This window comes from Narcine bancroftii, chromosome 2 (genome assembly GCF_036971445.1).
Source record: "Narcine bancroftii isolate sNarBan1 chromosome 2, sNarBan1.hap1, whole genome shotgun sequence".
Taxonomy (NCBI): domain Eukaryota; kingdom Metazoa; phylum Chordata; class Chondrichthyes; order Torpediniformes; family Narcinidae; genus Narcine; species Narcine bancroftii.
Window position 1 is genome coordinate 113597972 of NC_091470.1, and position 21433 is coordinate 113619404.

At 43.0% G+C, this 21433-nt stretch overlaps 1 protein-coding gene across 5 annotated transcripts in view; it reads left to right on the forward strand.

Moving 5' to 3' along the window:
• The window catches only part of LOC138754159 (transcription factor COE2), a 238201-nt gene that overhangs the window by 179672 nt on the left and 37096 nt on the right, over positions 1-21433 (forward strand). For all 5 annotated transcript variants that reach the window (XM_069918028.1, XM_069918027.1, XM_069918029.1 and 2 more), the window contains 3 exons: positions 794-924; positions 2601-2727; positions 19905-19993. In XM_069918028.1, the coding sequence (XP_069774129.1) occupies positions 794-924; positions 2601-2727; positions 19905-19993 (347 nt within the window). The remainder of the gene's footprint in view (positions 1-793; positions 925-2600; positions 2728-19904; positions 19994-21433) is intronic.

Genomic DNA, 21433 nt, shown 5'->3' on the forward strand with positions numbered 1-21433 from the left:
ATGTGGCAGGTTTGAGAAATCTTCTGGGGATCACCTCGGTGAATAACTGGTGAATAACTTGGGAGATGATGTGTTCCAAGCCAATTAATGTTTAGTGTTTTCATGCCAGTCAAGATGAAGACCATCTTGAGGGCAGATAGGAAATGGCAATAAATACCGATCTTACACAGTAAAACCCCCAGTGTCTGGCACCTATGGGGATAAGTAAATTTAACGGTTGATTGTGGTTGTATTATTGCATCACTGGTGAAATAGCCATTAGGGACACCAATTTTAAATGTTCTTATTTTCTATCTATTAATTTTCTGCAATTTTTTTGCTGGTTGCTTGAATTTCGGATAACGGAACTTTACTGTACCATCAATGACTTAATTTAAAAAAAGGAATGCTTAATTTTCAAATTTAATTTTTCAGATTTCAGATTTATTGTCAGAGTACATACATCACATTCAACCCTGAGATTCTCTTTCCTGCTGGGCAGGCAGTGCAAAAAAAACTGTACCCAAAGTAAATAAATAAAGAACGAAACAGATAATGAAATGTAAACAAACTGACTACAATACAGAGAGAATTAAAAAAATCAATAAAGTGCAAAAGTAAGAGTCCTTAAATGTGTCCCTGATTGAGTTTGTTGTTGAGTGTTCTGACGGTGGAGGGGCTTCCTGCTTCTCATCCAGGGTGGACGGGAGAGATACTGATGTGGCTCTCGGGATGAAGTACAGCATCAATGACTGCCACAGTATGAATGATAAATGAGGATGAAGTGCAAATAATCTCATTTCTTTGTGTGTAGCTACCCCGTGCATCAAAGCAATCAGTCCCAGTGAAGGCTGGACCACAGGAGGTGCCATGGTCATCATCATCGGGGACAACTTTTTCGATGGGCTGCAAGTTCTCTTTGGTACGATGCTGGTTTGGAGTGAGGTAGGTTACCATGGGAACTGTGGGGTAAGCATGGGTGAGGCTCCATGATGATGGAATCATGCCAACAGGGTAATCTGCTCAATCTAAGCTTGGTAGAGCCAATGCAAAGGTGAATCAGAAGAGGTAGATGAAGTGTATTCGGTGTATTTAAGACAGAGATTGATAGATTCTTGGTTAGCCAGGGCATCAAAGGTTATGGAGAGAAGGTCGGGTGGCGGGGAAATGCATCAGCTCATGATTGAACGGCTGGGTAAACTCGATGGGCTGAAAGGCCTGTTGCTACTCCTATTTATTTTATGGACGAAAATCCTGAGTGGTAGGTCTAATGAGCTGCAGTTCTGTTCCTTCAGTCTAGCCTCATGATCTGGAGGGCAAAATCTACCGGGACTTTCAAAGACTGGCCCCCAATGGCTGGTCTCCTGTTAGATGTGGAGCTGAGGCAGCTGAGTGAGTGAACCAGGTTCAAACCCAGCACTAGGCAGAGCAAGCCAAGATCAGGACAATCAGGGCAAAGGGGACAATGCTTGTTCAGTCCACAGACCACCCCCCTTCCCCTGCCCCACCCCCCCGACCAGTAAGCAGGAAAACGAGGATGGAGGTTGTTGGGAAAAAAAATCAGAATCTGAATTTATTGTCATGAACAAGTCACGAAATGTATTGTTTTACAGAGGCAACCACCTTACAAAAATAAATAAAAGTAGTGGACTAAAAGTCAAAGTGAGGTAGTGTGTTTGGTTCATTGATCATTCAGGAATCTGATGGCGGAGGGGAAGAAGCTGTCTGTGTGCTGCTGGGTGCTCGTCTTCGGGCTCCTGTGCCTCCTTCCTGCTGGTAGCAGAATGAAGAGGGCGTGGCCTGGGTGGTGGGGTCTTTGAGGACAGAGGCTGCTTTCTTAAGAGACCACCTCTTGTAGATGTCCTTGATGGAGTGACGTCTGGTGCCCGTGATGTCACAGGGCGAGTTAACAACCTCTGGAGATCTTTTCTTGTCCTGGGCATTGGGACCTCCACACCAGACTGTGATGTAACAGCCAGAATGCTCTCCATGGTACACCCAATCTGTTGAGTAGCCACCTCTGCACTCCCTAGGGTTGAGAAGAAAAGGTAATTCATTGACTTAGTATAGGGGCTCATTCCAGGAAGGGAAGATCATTTGAGAAGTCAATGGAATCATTCAATATTACAAAAGGGAACAACAACAGCAGCGACCCTGGTTTGAATCCAAATCTCCCTGTGAGGAGTTTGGACGTTCTCCCCATGCCTGTGTAGGTTTTCTTTGGGTGCTCCAGCTTCCTCCCACCTTTCAAAATGTATTGGGGTTGTAGGTCAATTGGTGTGTTTGGGTGGCGTGGCTTCATGGGTCAGAAAGTCCCGTTACCGTGCTGTATTTCAAAAAAATCACTAGCAACTTGGGTTACCAATGTGCGCAGGGGGAACTGGACAAATTCAGTAAGTGAATGATTAGTGATGGAAATAATGTTGGAGTGACAGAAATGATGGATGGGATGGGGTGTAAATAAACGCAAAGTACATTTCACTCCCACCAATACTAATGATCCTCGTACTCCACCGATATACACGAGCGTCAACTGCCAATAAGGTTGAGTGAGAAGGGGATAGTCAAATCCATTGAGCCACTACTGTACCCAAACCTTTTGCCTCTCTCATGCCTTTCAGCTGATTACTCCCCATGCCATTCGAGTGCAGACTCCTCCACGACACATCCCAGGAGTGGTGGAAGTCACACTGTCCTACAAGTCCAAACAGTTCTGCAAGGGAGCTCCAGGAAGATTCATCTACACAGGTGGGTAGTTTATTGTCATATACCTAAGTACAATTTACAGAAGCATCAAAATTCTTACCTGCTGCAGCCCCAAAGATACACCAGCTGTAGTGTGTAATTAAATTACCACTATACGTCAAGAGTAAATAAATTATTTTATGGTGCGGTTAACTCAGCACTGTTACAGTTCCAGCAACTGGGGTTCGAATCCTGCGCTGTCTGTAAGGTGTTTGTACGTTCTCCCCATGTCTGCGTGGGTTTCCTCCGGAAGCTCCGGTTTCCTCCCACTCTTCAAAATGTACTGGGGGTTGTAAGTTAATTGTGAGCCAGAAGGGCCCGTTACTGTGCTGTATGTCTAAATTTAAATATGAAAGAATAGATAATTCATGTTCACAGTTACAGTTAGTGCAAGAAAAACAAGTGTAACTTTAGCAGTGCAGACAGATCTTCTGGTGGTCCTGAGTTAGTTCAGGGTTAGGATAGTACAAAGAGATTGAAGAGCCTGATGGTTGTTGGAGAAAAAATTCTTGATTAACAGCGGAATGTTCTGCTGTGAATACAATAAAACATGACAGCATGAGACAGGAAAGGAAAACAGAAAGTTCATAAGGGTGATATATTTTTTTAAATTTAAATGTAGTCATACAGCACGATAACAGTCCCTTCCACCCAATTGACCCACAGCCCCAGTATGTTTTTTTGAATGGCGGGTGGAAACTGGAGCACCCGGAGGAAACCCAGGAAGAATGTACAAATTCCTTTCCGGCAGCACAGGATTCGAACTAGTGCTGTAACATCGTTGCCCTAACCTCTACACTAACTGTCTCTTTGGGATTATTTAGAAAACAGTGATGAGGCAGAGGCATCGAGTTGGGTCTCATTCTTCTTTTCCGCACTGCTAGAGCTTTACCATTTCTCTGGTTTTCTGCATTTTCGTAGCTCATCATCCTTTCCACGTTTACAGCCACATTCACCCCCCAGTTCCTTATTCCAAGCAGAGGGAGATGTTCAAGTAGCTCATCAAAGTAAAAACTGAAGAATGCTGGCGGAACTCAATAGGTCTCACAGCATCCATAAGAGTATGTGTGTGTTTGTATATATAGAGCTCAAAACATTTGTTATATAGGTAAGTCCTGCTGTATGAAACTAGAGCGTTCCTACAGAACCTTTCAGAGCTGAAATGGTGTAAAGCAAGGAAGCGATTACCATTGATTTCTATGGGAAAATTTTTTTGAGCATTTCCAGACCCCAAAAATAACCCACCAAATCATACCAAATAACACACAAAATCTAAAGTAACACTAACATTTATTAAAAGCCCAAATGATTTGATAAATACACAGCCTATGAAGATGAAATAATGTATGTGTAGTTAGGCTGAGTCTTCAGAGGTTGGGGTGGTGGGAGGGGTAGGAGACTGGGATGTAGGAGAGGAAGAGGGTCGTCTGGGTGCGCGCGCAGCCTCTATAATAGATCGCTGCTTCGCTATATTTTTCGTAAAAGCGAATACGGGTTTCTTCATAAAAGCAAATTTGCGTAAAGCGAGTATTTGTAAAGCAGGATATTCTGGTTTATCTTTACCTTCTATAAATGCTGCAAGGCCTGCTGAGTTTCTTCATCTTACTAGCACAAACCAGCAGCAATAGAAATTCACCAAGACTGTTATTTTTAAAACAATATTTTTATTAATAATTACTCATAATATAATATCTTATTTAAATCTAAACTTAACCCCAACTATGCACAAATGTGTGTGTGTGTGTGTGTGTGTGTGTGTGTGTGTGTGTGTGTGTGTGTGTGTGTGTGTGTGTGTGTGTGTGTGTGTGTGTAAATTATTACCCAAACTCTTACAGCTCAGGCACATTTCAAAGTTCATTGTTAGAAATTCTGTGTTGAAACCCAGAACCTTTAAACTGATGTTCAGAAGTAATTATGAAGTGGACGAGGCATTGAGTGATCGGACTGCTCAAAACTCACAAACCCTTGCTTTTAGAGAAATGCCTTTTCATACAAATTCTTCTCACAACTCCCCTTCTCCTTGCGTGGGGGCAATGAAATGTGTGACTTCCACAATGCTTTCAAGACCCAGGCAAGGGTCAGATGAAATGGCTACCAGAATGGTCACAACCCAATGAAGCAATTCTCCTGCTTATTTACTCAGACATGGGTTAATCAAAAATGACCATTATGATGATTACAGTAGATTACTATTTTCTGGCAAGGATAAAATAGCAGAAATTTCTTTCATTCAAAGTCACTTCATTTCTGGCTCTTGTAGATCTCTGGTTACTTATTAATCAATCTTGCTGCTTCAAATGTCTCCATCACATGACTTACTTGATCAATGCTAAAATTTGTTTCTGTTTAATTTTCCCAAAATCATGACTTATTTCTCCACAGATGTTTTTTCCCTTGTGTAAACAATCCATTGTTCTGATTCTTAATTGAAAGCATTAACTCTCTTTATGGTTTTGAGAGATCACAGAAGCTTGAAACGCAACAATCACAATGTCTGCATACTTTTGAGCTTCACAAGTAATTCATCAAAGGTATGGCAAGAATGAAGTGTGGTGGTGACGTTTAAGGAAATAAAGACCATACCTCATGGCACTGCCAGGTGAAAAGCTAGAGACCAGGTGTACCTAAAGGGCAAAGGTTGGGTTAAATGGTTGGGTAGTTGGACTGGTGATGGTGAGGAGGGTGATAAGGCAGAAAATCAACACATTATTCATCTAATGGAAAAGAGACAAAGAGTGCTTTATAATGCTGGCAACAGAACTTTGAGGAAGGTGGGAGTGCAGTGATAAATGTATTGGAAGAACCCAACCTGGAACCTAATTAGATATTGTACCATTGTGGGCAGCTGGAAAAGAGGCATTGTCATTATTTTGGATATGGAGGCATCCATGAGGCGGGATAAAGCATTGGGAAAGGCTTCAAGAAAGAAGGTGAAAATAAGAAAAATTACAAGAAAAACATCCCTGTGGTAAAGAACAAAACTAACAAGATTGCTAAAAAAAAGAGCATCGATAAATCAGAATCAGAATTAATCGTGTAATGAAATTCGTTGTTTTGTGGAAGCATTACTGCGTAAATATCATTATAAAATAGGAGAAAGCGAGGCTGTGTCTGTGGTTCATTGTCCATTCAGGAATCTGATGGCGGAGGGGAAGAAGCTGTCCTTGTGCTGCTGGGCGATCATCTTCAGGCTCCTGTACCTCTTTGCTGATGTTAGCAGAGTGAAGGGGACCTGGCCTGGGTGGTGGTGGCGGGGTGGGGGGGGTCCTTGAGTGGAGGAATGAACTGTTCTTCATTTATGTTCCAATTTAATACATAATGATGAATAACTGAAGAGAGAAATGCACTGTGATGGAAGCAATGTTGGAGTGTTCTGGGCATATCCAGTTCTCATGATAATATCGTGGCTTTCACAGGCTCAATCACATATGACTTTCTTCTGGTTGAAATTTGCCTTATTAAAGTCATCGAGCAAACCTTAACACTCTCTATAGAGGATTAAGCTGTGCTAAGTATAGTGGATGAATATATACAGCGGCTCTCCATCCAATACCCAATGAACATGTCAAATATTTAACTTCATGTAGTGATTAAATGAAATGTAATATATGACAAGAAATTCAGTTACATTTTCCATTTAATTCAACGAGGTGGGAATGTCAAAATAAAAGGTGCGGAAACCATTGATTTTCTCTCCTTCGATGTGGGAATTCTCGGGCATTTTTCCCCTGCGAGCACCTACTGACAGGTTTACCAATCTGCACCCTTTTTTTAGCCCAAGAAGCTGAAGGATATATGATCAGCAAAAATAAACTTCCAGGATGCTTCATGTGATTAGTGCCCACCATCTGTTGATGTCAAGGAACATAAAGTCCTAATGTTAAAATGCAGCAAACTGTCTGGAATGACCCACAAGATGGCCAATCCACATTATTTCTAGCATCTTAGAGATTGAGGAGTTTAATGGTGAAAACACAAGCAGATCAGAGTTGCAACAGGTAGAGCTGCTGCCTCGCACCTCCAGTGACCTGGGTTCCAAGCTGTCCTTAACAGGTTTGCACCTTCTCTCTGTAACTGTCCAGTTACAGATGTGTGGGTTGAGAAGTTGATTGGCAATGCAGGTGGCTGCTAGAAACCTGGGTGGGGTGGGGGGGGGGTGCTGATGAGATCATGGGGAGAATATAACAGGGTTGTTGTTTTAAAACATTTTTTTATTTACAACACGTTAGAAGCCAATTCTGACCATTAAAACCCGTGACGCCCAATTTCTCCTAATTAACCAACAGCCACATACTTTTTTTTGGAGGATGGGGGAAAACCGGAGCACCCAGAGGAAATCCACACAGGCACAGAAAGAACATACAACCTCCTTGTAGAGAACGCTGGATCCGAACCCCATTCCCAATCTCTGGCACTGTAATAGCATTGTGCTAACCCACCACTTATTGCCAGATGGGGTGGGAATCAATTATGGAACGTTATCGGATTATTATTTGGATTGGCTTGAAGTGATCAATAAAAAAATTAATATATAATCATAAAATCATTTATATAAGTAGCAAAATATTATGCATGCTATTAATCTGAAATGAAAGGAGAAAATGCTGTTTTCATTTCAGATTTCAGAAATGCTCAACGGGCGAAGCGATATCTAATTCGAGGAAACAGAATTAACATTGTAGCTGCACAACCTTTCTCTGTACAGGGACAATTAGAAATAAAACAATTTCAACATTGGAAAGAAGTGGTTAAAGGAATAAAAGGGAAGATCTGTGATCAGGCAGAGATTTTCAATGAGGTAAGCACTGGCTGAAAGTGTGTTGTGAAGAATTTCTGGAAGAGGAGTTAAAAAGCAAAAGACTGAAATCTGAAATTCACAGAGAAGGGACAAAAGATGTGTTCAGGAAATGTGAGATACAAGGCTGGAATGACAGTCATAGAGTTGTCCTCCCCAGAAGCAAGCCTTCACCTGTTCATTGCACCTAACCCACTCATCCCATTTACCTGTGTTAGGTCCATAGCCTTTTTTATCTTGGCAAATCTTGCCGTGTCTACATGAGTTTCCCGCGTGTGTTCCGGTTTCCTCCCACCCTTCAGAATGTATGGGGATTGTAGGTTAATTGGACTATTTTGGCACTAAGGCACATAGCCTGGCAGGGCCTGTTACCGTGCTGTATGTCTAAATTTAAAAATTAAGTATTCAAGTATTTAAATATGAGAGTCTCCACCTCCACCACCTCCACAGGCAGCACATCCCAGACTAACCATCCAATGTGTGAAAAGAATTCCCCTTCAGATCCTTTCCAAACATCCTGCCTCTTACCTGCTCCCTCTTAGGCACTCCTACCTCTGCCTACCGATGCCCCCTCATAATTTTATATCTATCTATAATAATTAAGTCCAGTGTTGAGCCCACAAAGCTGTAAAGCATCGAGTAAGAAACAGAGGTGCTGTTCCTTGTCCGTTTTGTATTAAGATTCATTGACACAGCATCAGGAGGCTAAGAATAAAGAGGTCAAAGAGGGAGAGGGATGGAGAATGAAAGTGACAGATGACTGGAATTCAGGGTCACCTTATGAGCTGAACGGGGGGCATTCTGCACTGCAGTCACCCAATCTGAGCTATAATCATTCATATAATACTTCCCACCTGAAAAGAAAATGTCTGAAGACTTTATAAAGTAGAAAGACAAGTGCAGGAAGTTATTGGATGGGATGCTCAAACAGAGCAAGAGATCAAAGAAGCAGAGAGATATATTTAAGAGCATTTGAAGGCAGGTCAAATGAAAATGTGACTTGGAAAAAGGAATCCCACAATATCATCATCAACCTCTGGTGATGCAGCGCAGCAAACAGAACCGAAACAGCTTCACAGCTGCATAAAGGCATTCTGTCCACTCGGGGATAGGTAACAGCGCTCCCCCATCAACCGTAGATGGTACATTTTAAAACAGGAGACCTATATCTCATTGGCCTTCATTACACATGGTGTGGAGACATTTTCATTGTAACTCATAACGGGATAACAATGTAAATTGTCAGTAGGAAGAGAGGAAACAAACAAACATTTCCTCAAGGCCGAATAGATTTTCATTAAAGATTTGAGGACTGTGATAGCCTGATGGGAAACACATACTTGCATTCACTGTACGATGCCACTTCTGTTGAAAATGCTTAGTTTCTATTCTTGCAGCAAGATACCAAGGAGCAGAAATCATTCAAGAACATGCAAGGATCTTTCCCCCAGAGCTATTTACCTTGACTTAATCCCAAAGACCAAGGGCTGAGACACATGATGCTCATCCCCTGCTACCCAGGATTACTTCAGTTCTGCACTTCCCAACACCAACTCTTTCAGGGAACCCAAACACGGAGGACACATTAGAAAGAACCACACAGAATTATGAGAGGCATCGATGGTAGAAAACTTTTCTCTATAACAGAGGTGTCAAAAGGCAAAGTGCCCTTGTTTCAGGAAAAGGTATAAGGGGATCTGAGGAGACATTATTTCACTCTGAGGAACTCAGAATGCATTGCCTTAGGGGGAGGTCACAACGTTAAAGAAGTATCCAAATGAGCAGCAACTGTGAAGGCATGGAAACCTCTGGTCTACAACCTGGTCACTGGAATTACTAGATAGGTACACAACATTAGAACATAGAAATATGACCAGAAGTCAACAATCCATCAAGTCTGCTCTGCTATTCAATGAGATCTGATGATGGGCTCATGTCCACCTACCTGCCTTTTCCACATATACCTTGTCCCCTACTATGTAAAAATCTATCCAAACTTGTCTTAACTATATTGACTGAGGTTGTCTCCACTGCTTTAATGGCCAGCAAATTCCACAGATTCACCACCTTCTGGGAAAAGCAGATCCTTCTCATTTAAATCTACTGCCTTGAACTCTGAGGCTATGTCCCAAGTTCTAGTCTCCCCCACCAATGGAAGCAACTTACTGACCTCTATCTTATCATAATCTATAATGTTATGCATTACTTTATAATCAGCATGGACGTGATGGATTGAAAATCTTGTTTCTGTGCTATGTGACTCATTGGCCTCCACTTTATCAATTGTGATAAACAAAAATCAATGAAACCTGACTACTTGAAGCATACACAGAATCACAGAACCCACTCAGTTAGACTCGTGTCATCAACATATCAACAACTCTGAAGCGTATGAAGAATGGGCAGAGATTTGATAGAGGTACACAAAATTACGAGGTGTACAGACAGAGTAAATGCAAGTAGGCTTTTCCCCTCTGAGGTTAGGACATGAGTTAAGGGTCAAAGGGGAAATGTTTAAAGGGAACATGAGGGGAACTTCACACAGAGAGTGGTGGGAGTGGGCAACCGATTGACAGCTGAATTAGTAAATGCAGACACAATTTTGACATTTAGTAAATATTTGGACAATGGGAGGGGTATAGAGGGATATGGCCCAGGTGCAGGCCAGTGGGACTCGGCAGAATAATAATTCAGCACAGACTAACTAGAAGGGCCAAAAGTCCTGTTTCTATGCTGTAGTGTCCTATGGCTCGATATATATTTATATATATATATTCGCAAATCTAGTCAATGGAAATCCTGGGTGCAGAACTAAGTTGCTGCCACGTTGCCCCATTGATCCCTGGCAATACAGATCAGATAGAGAGTTCCAAGCTCCACCACAAGCACACCACAATTAGGAAGCAACATGGTCTGGTTCCCTCTAAGCATTTTAATTGCTTGCAGGGTAGGCCCAGTATAGGCTAGATGTGGAAAACGTTGCCAAAACCCTGGTCCTTTTATACTGTAACATCCAGACCAATTAACGTTAGACATCTAACTGGCAGTGTGCCTTAATTCAATAGTCATTTTCCCTATTCTAACCAATCCACTGTTTCATTCTTATGAAGAATTACATTGAACCAGGCTCTTGGCAAACATGGAGCTGTTTTATTGGCCAAGGTGGCCTTGAACACTATTCCATTCCTTTCGTAAAAACGAGCTATTTCCATGCCTTTGTTACCACTGGATTTAATTATTTTAGAACAGTCCTGGGCATCCAAATTCACACTCTTTTCATTCATCTACCTCCCATGTGCAAGCTGACCTCAGCCATTGGTGACTTGCCTTCAGTGTCAGGCCCCTACAATCAGGAGTCCCTTCCAGTGACACTTCATAATGTTAAAAAGACACTACTTAAATTATAGTATTTTTTTTCCTGAGATCGAGAGACCCAGACAAATGTGAGTTCTTTCTTGTGTCTGTCTGTTTACTCGTGAAAACATGTTCCACGATGCTCAGATTCTCTGTCCAAATCAGCTTTTTGTTTCAAGAGGGAATGTAGTAGGTCTATGTTAACAATAAACTTGTCAAGTGAGTGCGATTGAGGGGAAAAAAATCCTGCATTGTGATTCTATGAATATTGCTGGGTTTCGTTACACCTTCATTTTTGAGCTATTCAAATTAAAGGTCACTGTGACAGGCACTGGAGTAATGACAGAGATTGTATTCCAAGCCAAATATCTCATACATGACACCACAAGTCAGGTGCAAAAGAGAAGTCCAGAATTACAGAAGGGGATCAGTTGTTCAGAAGCAAGTGCAATATAATTTTATTATTTTGTAGTTTAATCAAGAGTCTGATTACAGCATGAAGGAAATTCTCCTTGAATCATGTGGTGATGTGATCTCATGCTCATGAATTTTCTCCCCGAGGAGAGAGGAGTGAAGAATGGAGCTGGGTGGGAGTAAAAACACGATGCTGGAGAAATTCAGCAGGTCAAACTGTGTACTTCATCGAGAAAAGATAAAGATACATAACCGACGTTTCGGTCTTGAGCCTTTCATCAAGGGCTGAACAAAATGTAGACAGGCACCTGAACAAAATGGTGGGGGAGGGACAGGGGGAGGAGCACAGTCCCACTGGTAGGAGGTAATGGGGATAAGGGAGGGAGGGCACACCAGCAAACAGGGGTAGGGGGAATGGCACTGTGAATGGAGAGGGAAGGGGGGGAAAGGAGACAGAGGGATGGGGAAGGAAAACGGGGAGTGGGCTAGCAGAAACTGGAGAAGTTGATGTTCATGCCATCTGGTTGGCAAGAGCCCAGATGGAAAATCAAGTGTTAGTCATCCCATTTGTGGGTGGTCTTGGTGGGACAGTGCATGAGTCATGCCATGGACAATGTCAGCATGGGAGTGAGGTGCAGAAATGAAGTGGTCGACCACTGGGAGATCCCTGTCACTGATGCGGATAGAGTGGGTGGGATGTCTTTTAACCTATCAGCTGCCTTTTCAAGGTAATGGTAGATATAGATGAAGTCGATGGAGGTGATGGGGTGGGGGGAGTGTTTGTGTGATGGCTTGAACCATGCTCACAACTCTGCAGTTTCTTGCGGTCTTGGGTAGGGCAGTTCCATTGATCCAGTTAAATTGGCGCACCTGTAGAAGTTGTTAATGGCCACAGGTGACGTCCCAAATTTCGTCCCAGGTTTCTGAGGAAGTAGTCACACAGGTGAGCTTCCTTGGCAGTTTCATCGACATGGGTGCACCAGGACTTTCTGTGTGTTGAGAACAGCAAGGGAATATTGATGTGCTTTCCTCTCACCCCTCCCCTCCCACCGTGAACTTTGTAAATAATCATAATGTGCATTTCCTGTCAGTCAGTCACATTTTAGAGTGAGATTTTTCCCCCAGATGGAAATTTTCCACCACAGTTAATTGCAGTTTTAAAAAAATGTGACTAAGCACGAGAGATTACAGTGGCAACAAATTAAAAACAGAGGCTGGCAGGTTGTGACACGAACAAAGTTAATTGGGCACTGTAAACTGTTAAAGTTGGTGGGAGTATGGGGAGACAATATGAAGGTAGGTGGAGGAGCAGGCACACAGAGGCTTCAGAATGTCTCAGACAAATTATGAGAATGGGCAGAGAAGGGGCAAATTAAGTGTGATGTCAGGAAGTGTACAGACATGTCTTTCTTTCTTTGGCTTGGCTTCGCGGACGAAGATTTATGGAGGGGGTAAAAGTCCACGTCAGCTGCAGGCTCGTTTGTGGCTGACAAGTCCGATGCGGGACAGGCAGACACGGTTGCAGCGGTTGCAAGGGAAAATTGGTTGGTTGGGGTTGGGTGTTGGGTTTTTCCTCCTTTGCCTTTTGTCAGTGAGGTGGGCTCTGCGGTCTTCTTCAAAGGAGGTTGCTGCCCGCCAAACTGTGAGGCGCCAAGATGCACGGTTTGAGGCGATATCAGCCCACTGGCGGTGGTCAATGTGGCAGGCACCAAGTGATTTCTTTAGGCAGTCCTTGTACCTTTTCTTTGGTGCACCTCTGTCACGGTGGCCAGTGGAGAGCTCACCATATAACACGATCTTGGGAAGGCGATGGTCCTCCATTCTGGAGACGTGACCCACCCAGCGCAGCTGGATCTTCAGCAGCGTGGGCCTCTGCCATCTCGAGTACTTCGACGTTAGGGATGAAGTCGCTCCAATGAATGTTGAGGATGGAGCGGAGACAACACTGGTGGAAGCGTTCTAGGAGCCGTAGGTGATGCCGGTAGAGGACCCATGATTCGGAGCCGAACAGGAGTGTGGGTATGACAACGGCTCTGTATACGCTTATCTTTGTGAGGTTTTTCAGTTGGTTGTTTTTCCAGACTCTTTTGTGTAGTCTTCCAAAGGCGCTATTTGCCTTGGCGAGTCTGTTGTCTATTTCGTTGTCGATCCTTGCATCTGATGAAATGGTGCAGCCATTTCATCAGATGCAAGTACGGACATGTACGTTGGTAGAAAAAAACAAACAGGCAGACTATTTTTTTTAAATGGGGAGAAATCTGAAAATTCCAAGATGCAAAGGGACCTGGGAGTCCCCATGAAGGATAGACTGAAGTTAGACTTGTATGTTGAGATGGAGGTGAAGAAGAAAAATGCATTGCTTGTGTTCATTTCAAGGGAATTGAAGACCAGGGATGTGATGTTGAGTCCTTATAAGGCACTGGTGAGATCTCACTTGAGGTATTGTGAGTAGTTTTGGGCTCCTCGTTTAAGAAAGGATGTGCTGATGTTGGAGAGACATCAAAGGAGGTTCACCAGGATGATTCGGGAATGAAAGGGTTATCATACGAGGAGCATTTGATAGTTCTTAGCATGTACTTATTGGAATTTAGGAGAATGGGTGGGGGGGGGGATCTCATTGAAACACTTTGAATATTGAAAGGCATGGACAGGGTAGATGTAGAATGGTTATTTCCCATGGTGGGAGAGTCTAGGACAAGAGGTCACAGGATTAAAAGGCATCCACTTAGAGTGGCGATTGCAGAGGAATTTCTTCAGACGTAGTGTGGTGAATCTGTGGAATTTGTTGCCACAGGTGGTTGTGGAGGCTGGGTCATTGGGAGTATTTAAGGCAGAGATTGGTAGGTTATTGATTAGCGAGGGCATCAAAGATTATGGGGGAGAAGGCTGGGCAGTGGGGATGAGTGGGAGAATCAATCAGCTCATGGTTAAATGATGGGACAGACTCGATAGGCTGAATAGCCTATTTCTGCTCATGTCTTAATAATAGGACTGGTTCTTAATGGTTGGCAGGAAACCATGGTTCGAAGAGCCTCTTTCCATGCTTTCTCACTTGGTGATCTATATAATCTGGTCAAGAATTGGCAATCATTAAGAGCAAGGAATTGAATCTTTTGTTGAGTAATTATAACACGAGAGAGAATATAAAGAGGCCATTCAACCCATCAAGCCAGTTCTGCCATTCAATAAGAAAAAGTCTTATCTATTATCTCACCACAATTTCCCAGCACTAACCCTATATCCATTGATTTCTTTCGTGTCTAAAAATTAACTGAACTCTGCTATTAATGTATTCGCCTCAGAGTCCACAATTATTCTGGGTAAAGAATTCCCAAGATTCACTACTATACCCTTTGGTAAAGAAATTCTCTCATTATCTCCACCGAATAGTTCCTTACCCAGAGACTTTTCTATTCCAAAAGTCTTCCCGACACCCATAGGTTGGCACAACATTGTGGGCCAAAGGGCCTGTACTGTGCTGTAATGTTCTAAGTCTATGGTGAAAAATGTTTCAATCTTACCCTTGAATGTGTTACATGGATGAGTGTTTATGCTGGGGAGCCCCAGATTCATAACTCCCTGTGCAAAGAAATTTCTGCATCTCACCCTCAATCTATCCACCCTAATTCAGATACCAGATCTAGACATTCCACTCAGGGGAAACTGCCTCTCAGCATCAGTCCTGTCAAGCCCAGTAAGAATTTTATGGATTTCAATGAGATCACCAGTCATTCTTTTAAACTCCTGAGAATGAACTGTATTATTGCAGGCAATTTGTGCAATATAATTTGAAGTGTTGGGAAGCAAAGGCTGGAACATAATGATAGTTCGAGGTTTTGTTCTGAAAGGCTTAAAAAAATAAGCTGAGACATTTTTTTAGAGTTAGGATTTGGTGTGAAATATTTGAAGGATTCATACATAAAGAAATGATGTTGAAGGTTAGAGAGGACTGTACATTGAGTTATAGAGCAAGCAAATAGGCCCCTTGGCCCATTAAATCTATGCCGACTTTCAAGTATCCATTTACACTCGTGGGACTAATTCTCACAGATTCTACCACTCACCTGTGCACAAGGGGCAACTTACGCATCCAAGTATCCTGCCAACCCTCCTGTCTTTTGCATGTGGGAGGAGCACCCAGGGGAAAGCCATGCAGCCATGAGCAAAACATGCAAACTCCACAACGATAGCACCGGAGGTCAGGATCAAACCCACATCACTGAAATTGTGAGGTGGAAACTCAACAAGCCAGGCCACTGTGCTGATAATAAATGCATATTGAAAGAGCAGAAAACAAGTTGTGTAGATGGAGATAAGAGGCCAGAACAAGAAAGACCCTCAGCTAAGGCTGTTTCACTTGTTCTTGTTCTGTGATTGTTATTAAAATGAATATATTTAAAGTATTTTAATCAGCAAATTATAAAAAAAAGTAACAGTTTTAATCTGTCTGGCCAATAATTAAAGAACTGTTAATGAGCTGAAATAACACTTATTTTAAGTTCTTAAGGTCTATCCCTGGTCAGCTTATTCTCAAAACCTTTCACCTGAGCGTTTCCTCTCTGCAACAGAACAGGACCCATCTCACTTGAAGCTCTGCCACTTCCACACCCTCCAAAATTATCCTTGCACGGATATATGTCTCTCTCTGGCGATCTGCATTGTAAGGTGCAACTAGATGATGCCAGGGTGGAACGAACCTTGTCACCATCAGGAAGATCGCGGGTGCGTTTGCTGGTTGCGGGTTTACGTTGGATGTAATTTAACGGAGAAGCCTGGTCTGGTCTGACTTGTGGAATGGAGAACAACCTCGGGATCGTTCTCCTGGTAAGCCAGATGGATTTTTGTTTAAATTTAATCACTCAGAGGTCATTTTAGCAATTTATTGTGATTACTTGTCCCAGGTGTTAAGAGTCAATCACTATGGTCAGTCTGTAGTTACAATTAGGCTGGATCAGGCACATTTTCTCCCCTGGAGTGAGCCACATGGAATTTTACCACAATCTAATGGTACAATTATTTTTTGTTCCAGATGCATTTAATATCTTGAACATAGAACAGTCCCTTTGGCCCTCTATGTTGTGCTGACCTATCTATACATACTCAAAAAAAACTAAACTCTCCCTACCTCATAGCCTTTTATTTTTTTCTTCCATCCATGTGCCTATCTAAGAGTCTCTTAAACACCCCTAATGTTTCAGCCTCCACCACCACCCCTAGTAATGCATTCCAGGCACCAACAACCCTATGTTTAAAAAAAACATATCCCCGATGTGTCCCCTAAACTTTCCTCCCTTCACTTTGTTCAGACGTTCTCTCATGTTTGTTACTCCTGCCCTGGGAAAAAGGTGCTGGCTGTCTGTCTACTTTATCTACACCTTTGATTATCTTGTAGACCTCTCATCCTTCTTCGGTTAACATAGCAGTTGGTGCAATGCTATTACTGCACCAGTGACCTGGTTCGAATGCAGGTTGTTGGATCAATGTTTCGAGCTGCTGAATGTTAGTTGACAGCCTTGAAATTTTGGATAATGTCTGCATCAGGGTCTGCTGTGATGCTTTACAAAGAAGTACGGCCTGGTGTCTTTCGATGTCCCCAGAGGACCGGCTACATGGCATTGGGCATCAGCCTGAGAAACTGCACCCCATCCTGACTTGAGTACCTATCGAGAGAGAGATCAGGAAATCATGGAGGAAAGTTCGAAGAATAAGAAGACACAAAAGCTGCTTTGAGTATTATAAAACCTGAAATGTTTAAGCTCTGCAATCAATCAATCCTATCAGGTTGCCTGGAAACAGTTTCCTGATATTTTCTTTCCAGGGGTTTGGGGGGGGTGGGGGTAGTTGGTGGTGTGCAGGGCAGAAAGAGATGGATCTCCCACTCTGCATGCATTCTTCAGCCAGCCATGGACTTTCCCTGAGTCTCAGAAGGGGTTAAATGTGGTTACCCATTCCAGCTCTCTAATTTCCCACTGGAGTGCAGCAACAATTGTGTAGCCTGAGCTCCATCTGCACACTGTACGTTGCAGAGGCAGTAATTTATTAGGACAATGGACCCAAGGAGCAGAACAGCACTAAACCCTCCCCCTCTCCCTCCTCCCCTCACCTCAAGTGCCACATGCTCATGCTCTAGGGAGCCCTTTATCACCACAAGCTCTCCTGCAAGCATCTCAAGCAGGATGATGAACATTCTCTGATGATGTAATTGCCACTGGCATTTCCTCTCGCTGGTGAATTATTAAATTACTTGCAAGGATATATTTCTCAGTAACATTAAAATCACCACCTAGAGAATTGTTGGAAATTGTTAGCAAGTTCTTAATGAATAGAGTCTTCCCTTGCTTGGCTTTTCGCTCGTCTTCTTCTTTCTGAAGTTGGGGCAACTTTTTATGCCGCCGAGAAAATGGCTTAACACTTTGGGAATTTGACATTTTCGCAGGAAGCCTCAGCTCGCTGCAGCAGATAAGAGAGCGGGAAGGGTTTTAGGATTGGTAGTGCTTTAAAAAGGCAGAATTGATTGAAAACCAGGCTTGACCCTGGAGCAGATAAGCATTCAGTTCAGGAAAATGTTAAACTGCAAACCCGGCTGGACTTGGTTGAGCTAGTTGGCTCATTGTGATGGATTCGCTTGGATTGAGAAATGGAAATTATCTCAGGAATTAGTTCCTGTCTGATAAATCATCATGAATCAATGTCCCATGACCATTCCTTGCTCTGAAGCTGACCATCAAAATATATTTGGACAGATATATAAATAGGAAGGGAGCAAAAAGATATGAACCAAGTGCAGGCAAATGGGACTCATAAACCAAATTTAATTGGCATGGACAAGTTGGGTCAAAGGGGCTGTTTTGAGCTGTTGACTCCATGATAATTGCTCTCTTAGCCCTGATCATTCATATGTGTTGAATGGAGGGAGTGAATGGTTTGTTCCTTTCCTATGTCCCAGGCTTCCTGTTCTTGTGTCCATCTACCATAACTCTTACTTCTGAATTACAAGATTCACTTCAGAGGCCTGACAATAAATTAGATGTACTCTCCAGTGCAGTTACTCTTGGATATACCAGAGGCATTCCTGCTCTCTTTTAATATAAAAGATCCCACATCACTACTGTGAAGTGCAGGGGAATGTCTATTGGTGTCCTGGTCAATATTAATCCCTCACATAACAGAGTAGATGATCTACTTAGTATCATGTCACCCTTCATGGGATCTTGTTCCTTGCAAATCAATTGCTGCTTTTCCTGCATTACAACTGTAACTGCAATTCAAACGTCCTTCATGATTTGTAAAGTCCATTGCAATGTCTTGAAAGGAACATTGGTGACTCCATAGAAATGCAAGTCTTCCTTGTGATTCAAGAAAGGAGAAAGAAAGAAAGAAAAATTTGTTTATGTAAAGCATCTTTAAACATAATCTTACTTTGAACCAGTAGTCATGGACTAAGTGGGTGTAGTCAACTAATCTCTGTGTATTGTGAGCTACCCAAGTGAAGAGAGAGTCAATCCTCTGTTAATTTTTGTGGCAGTTCCAAATTCAGTAAATGAAACAGAGTTTCGATGTGCAAGTTGGAACACTAACACAGACATCAGTGACAGATTGATGGTACTGATGAAGTCATTGACCCGAAATATTGACTCCTCTTTCTCTTCTTTGAGGAAGATGGGAGGTGATGGACTTTTGGACCATTAATAAAGGTCGGAAACACCTACTGAATGGTGGTGTCATAGGGAGCACTGAGGTGACCTTTGGCAAGTCCAAGGATCCCTGAAGATGGTGGCACAGATAGTAAAGATGGTGAAAAAAAGATACTTTCGTTCCTTGTCTATATAGAATATAAGATCCAAGAGGTTATGATACAACTTTATAAAACTGATTAGGCCACATCTGGAGTTCTGTGAACAGCTGTGGACACTACATTATACAAAGGATGTTACAGTGATGGAGAGGGTGCAGAGAATGCAGCATTTGAGCTATGAGGAGAGAGCAGATGGGCTGCCTTTATTTTCCCTGGAGTAGAAGAGGCCGAAGAGAGACCTAACAGAAATATATAAAATTATGAGGGTTTTAGGGGAGTACAGTTAGTGTAGAGGGCGGCACGATTAGCATATGGTCAGCACAATGCTATTACAGTGCCAGCCACCTAGGTTTGAACCCGGTGCTGTCACCAAGGAGTTTGTATGTTCTTCCCATGTCTGTGTAGTTTTCCTCTGGGTTCTCCGGTTTCCTCCCACCCTCCGAAATGTATGGTGTATGTAGCTTAAATGGTTACTTGGGTGTATTTGGGCAATGTAGGTTTGTGGGTCAGAATGGCTATACGTTGGAAGCGGTGAGGGATGAGATTTTGATCCAGTAGAGTGCTCTATGAAGTCCCTGCCATTTATCTATGTCAGAAGCTTGCAGAGCTCAATTTAAAGCATAGTTGTTTAACGTGCCCTTGTTTAAGTATGTCAACTTTTCCCTAATTTCTCTCTCAATGAAATGCAGTCTTTGCCAAATCAAGCCAAGAATTATTTCTTGACAATCTTCTTTTGATCGTGTGGTCATGCAGTTTGGGACTGTGTAATGACATTCAATCTTGCCAGATCTAATATGCTCAATTTCTTACTTGGCCCTACAGCCCTGAATGAGCCCACAATAGACTACGGATTCCAGAGACTGCAGAAAGTGATCCCAAGGCATCCGGGTGACCCAGAAAGACTAGCAAAGGTCAGTGGAGTAACATCAAGTGAAAGCAATGCAAGTGTTCCACTCTGATCTGTATGCAGCAGACACTTATCTCGGTCACCTCTGGATCTCCATTCTGGGGAATCTGACAATCAATTCCTTTTTTTTGCCATAGTTTGTTAGTCCCCACTCCTGGAGGCTCTGTTCTTCAAACTGGAATTCATCCTTCAATTATCTTGAAAAGCAGCCTCTCAAGATCATCGCTTGTGCGCGTGCCCACACACAGAGAGATCCACAGAGTAATAGACATGCACTTGGCCTTGCACATTTTACACAGGTACCACAAACACGCCCCCAGTAAAAGATCAGCACTTCACACACACACACACACACACACACACACACACACACACACACACACACACACACACACTCACACACACATTCACACACCCACACACTCACACACACACAGACACATCCACGTTCACACATCCACACTCACACCCACACACACAGACCCACACACTCACACACACACACTCACACACACACACACTCACACCCACACACTCACACACACCCACACACACACACCCGCACCCTCACACACTCACACACACACACACACACACACACACACACACACACACACACACACACACACACACACACACACACACACACACACACAAAATGCCAACCACCAAGTGAATTGTCTGTGTTATCTGATTGCTGACGGAATTTACCATGGACCAACCAAACAGCATTCACATTCAGAATAAGTAGAACTTTCCATGTTTTACTCTGATGGCCTCTTCTGCTGCTTATTTCCAATCAGTTTCCAGTTGCACCCTTTCCTTTTTCTTTCATTTTCCTCTCTTGAAAGCAGTGGCCATCAGCTGTGAGACCAAACCTTCACAGGCTGAGAAGGCAAGTGTTGAATCAGAGAAGCTGAGTGAATGGAGGTATAATGCAGAGGGCCCTGATGATGCAGACCACCCTGGAATGCAGAGTGCCCAGGGGATGCAGAATGCCCAGGCGACGCAGAGTGCCAAGGCAATGCAGAGTGCCCTGGCAATGCAGAGTTCCCAGGCAATGCAGAGTTCCATGGCAATGCAGAGGGATCAGACTTGGAGATGTCCATTCAAAGTGTTCCCCAGAAGAGAAAAGGTTTGTTTCAATCCAAGTGGGAAGCCTTGTGCCCCAGCACCTATGTGTTTCAGCACTGCGGACAGTTCTCGCCAGCACATCAGAAATGTTGTCAAAACACAGAAATGCTGGAGGAACTCAGCTGGTCTTGCAGCATCCATAGGAGGTAAAAATATATCACCGATGTTTTGGGCCTGAGCCCTTCCTCAAGTACTCACACCAGAAATGTTGAAAAATTAGCCTGCAATCAGTGATGAATTCCTCCATCATTTAGCACCATTCTGTATGGCACATTTCCTTGGTTAAATGGCAACCCACTAAATAGGCAAG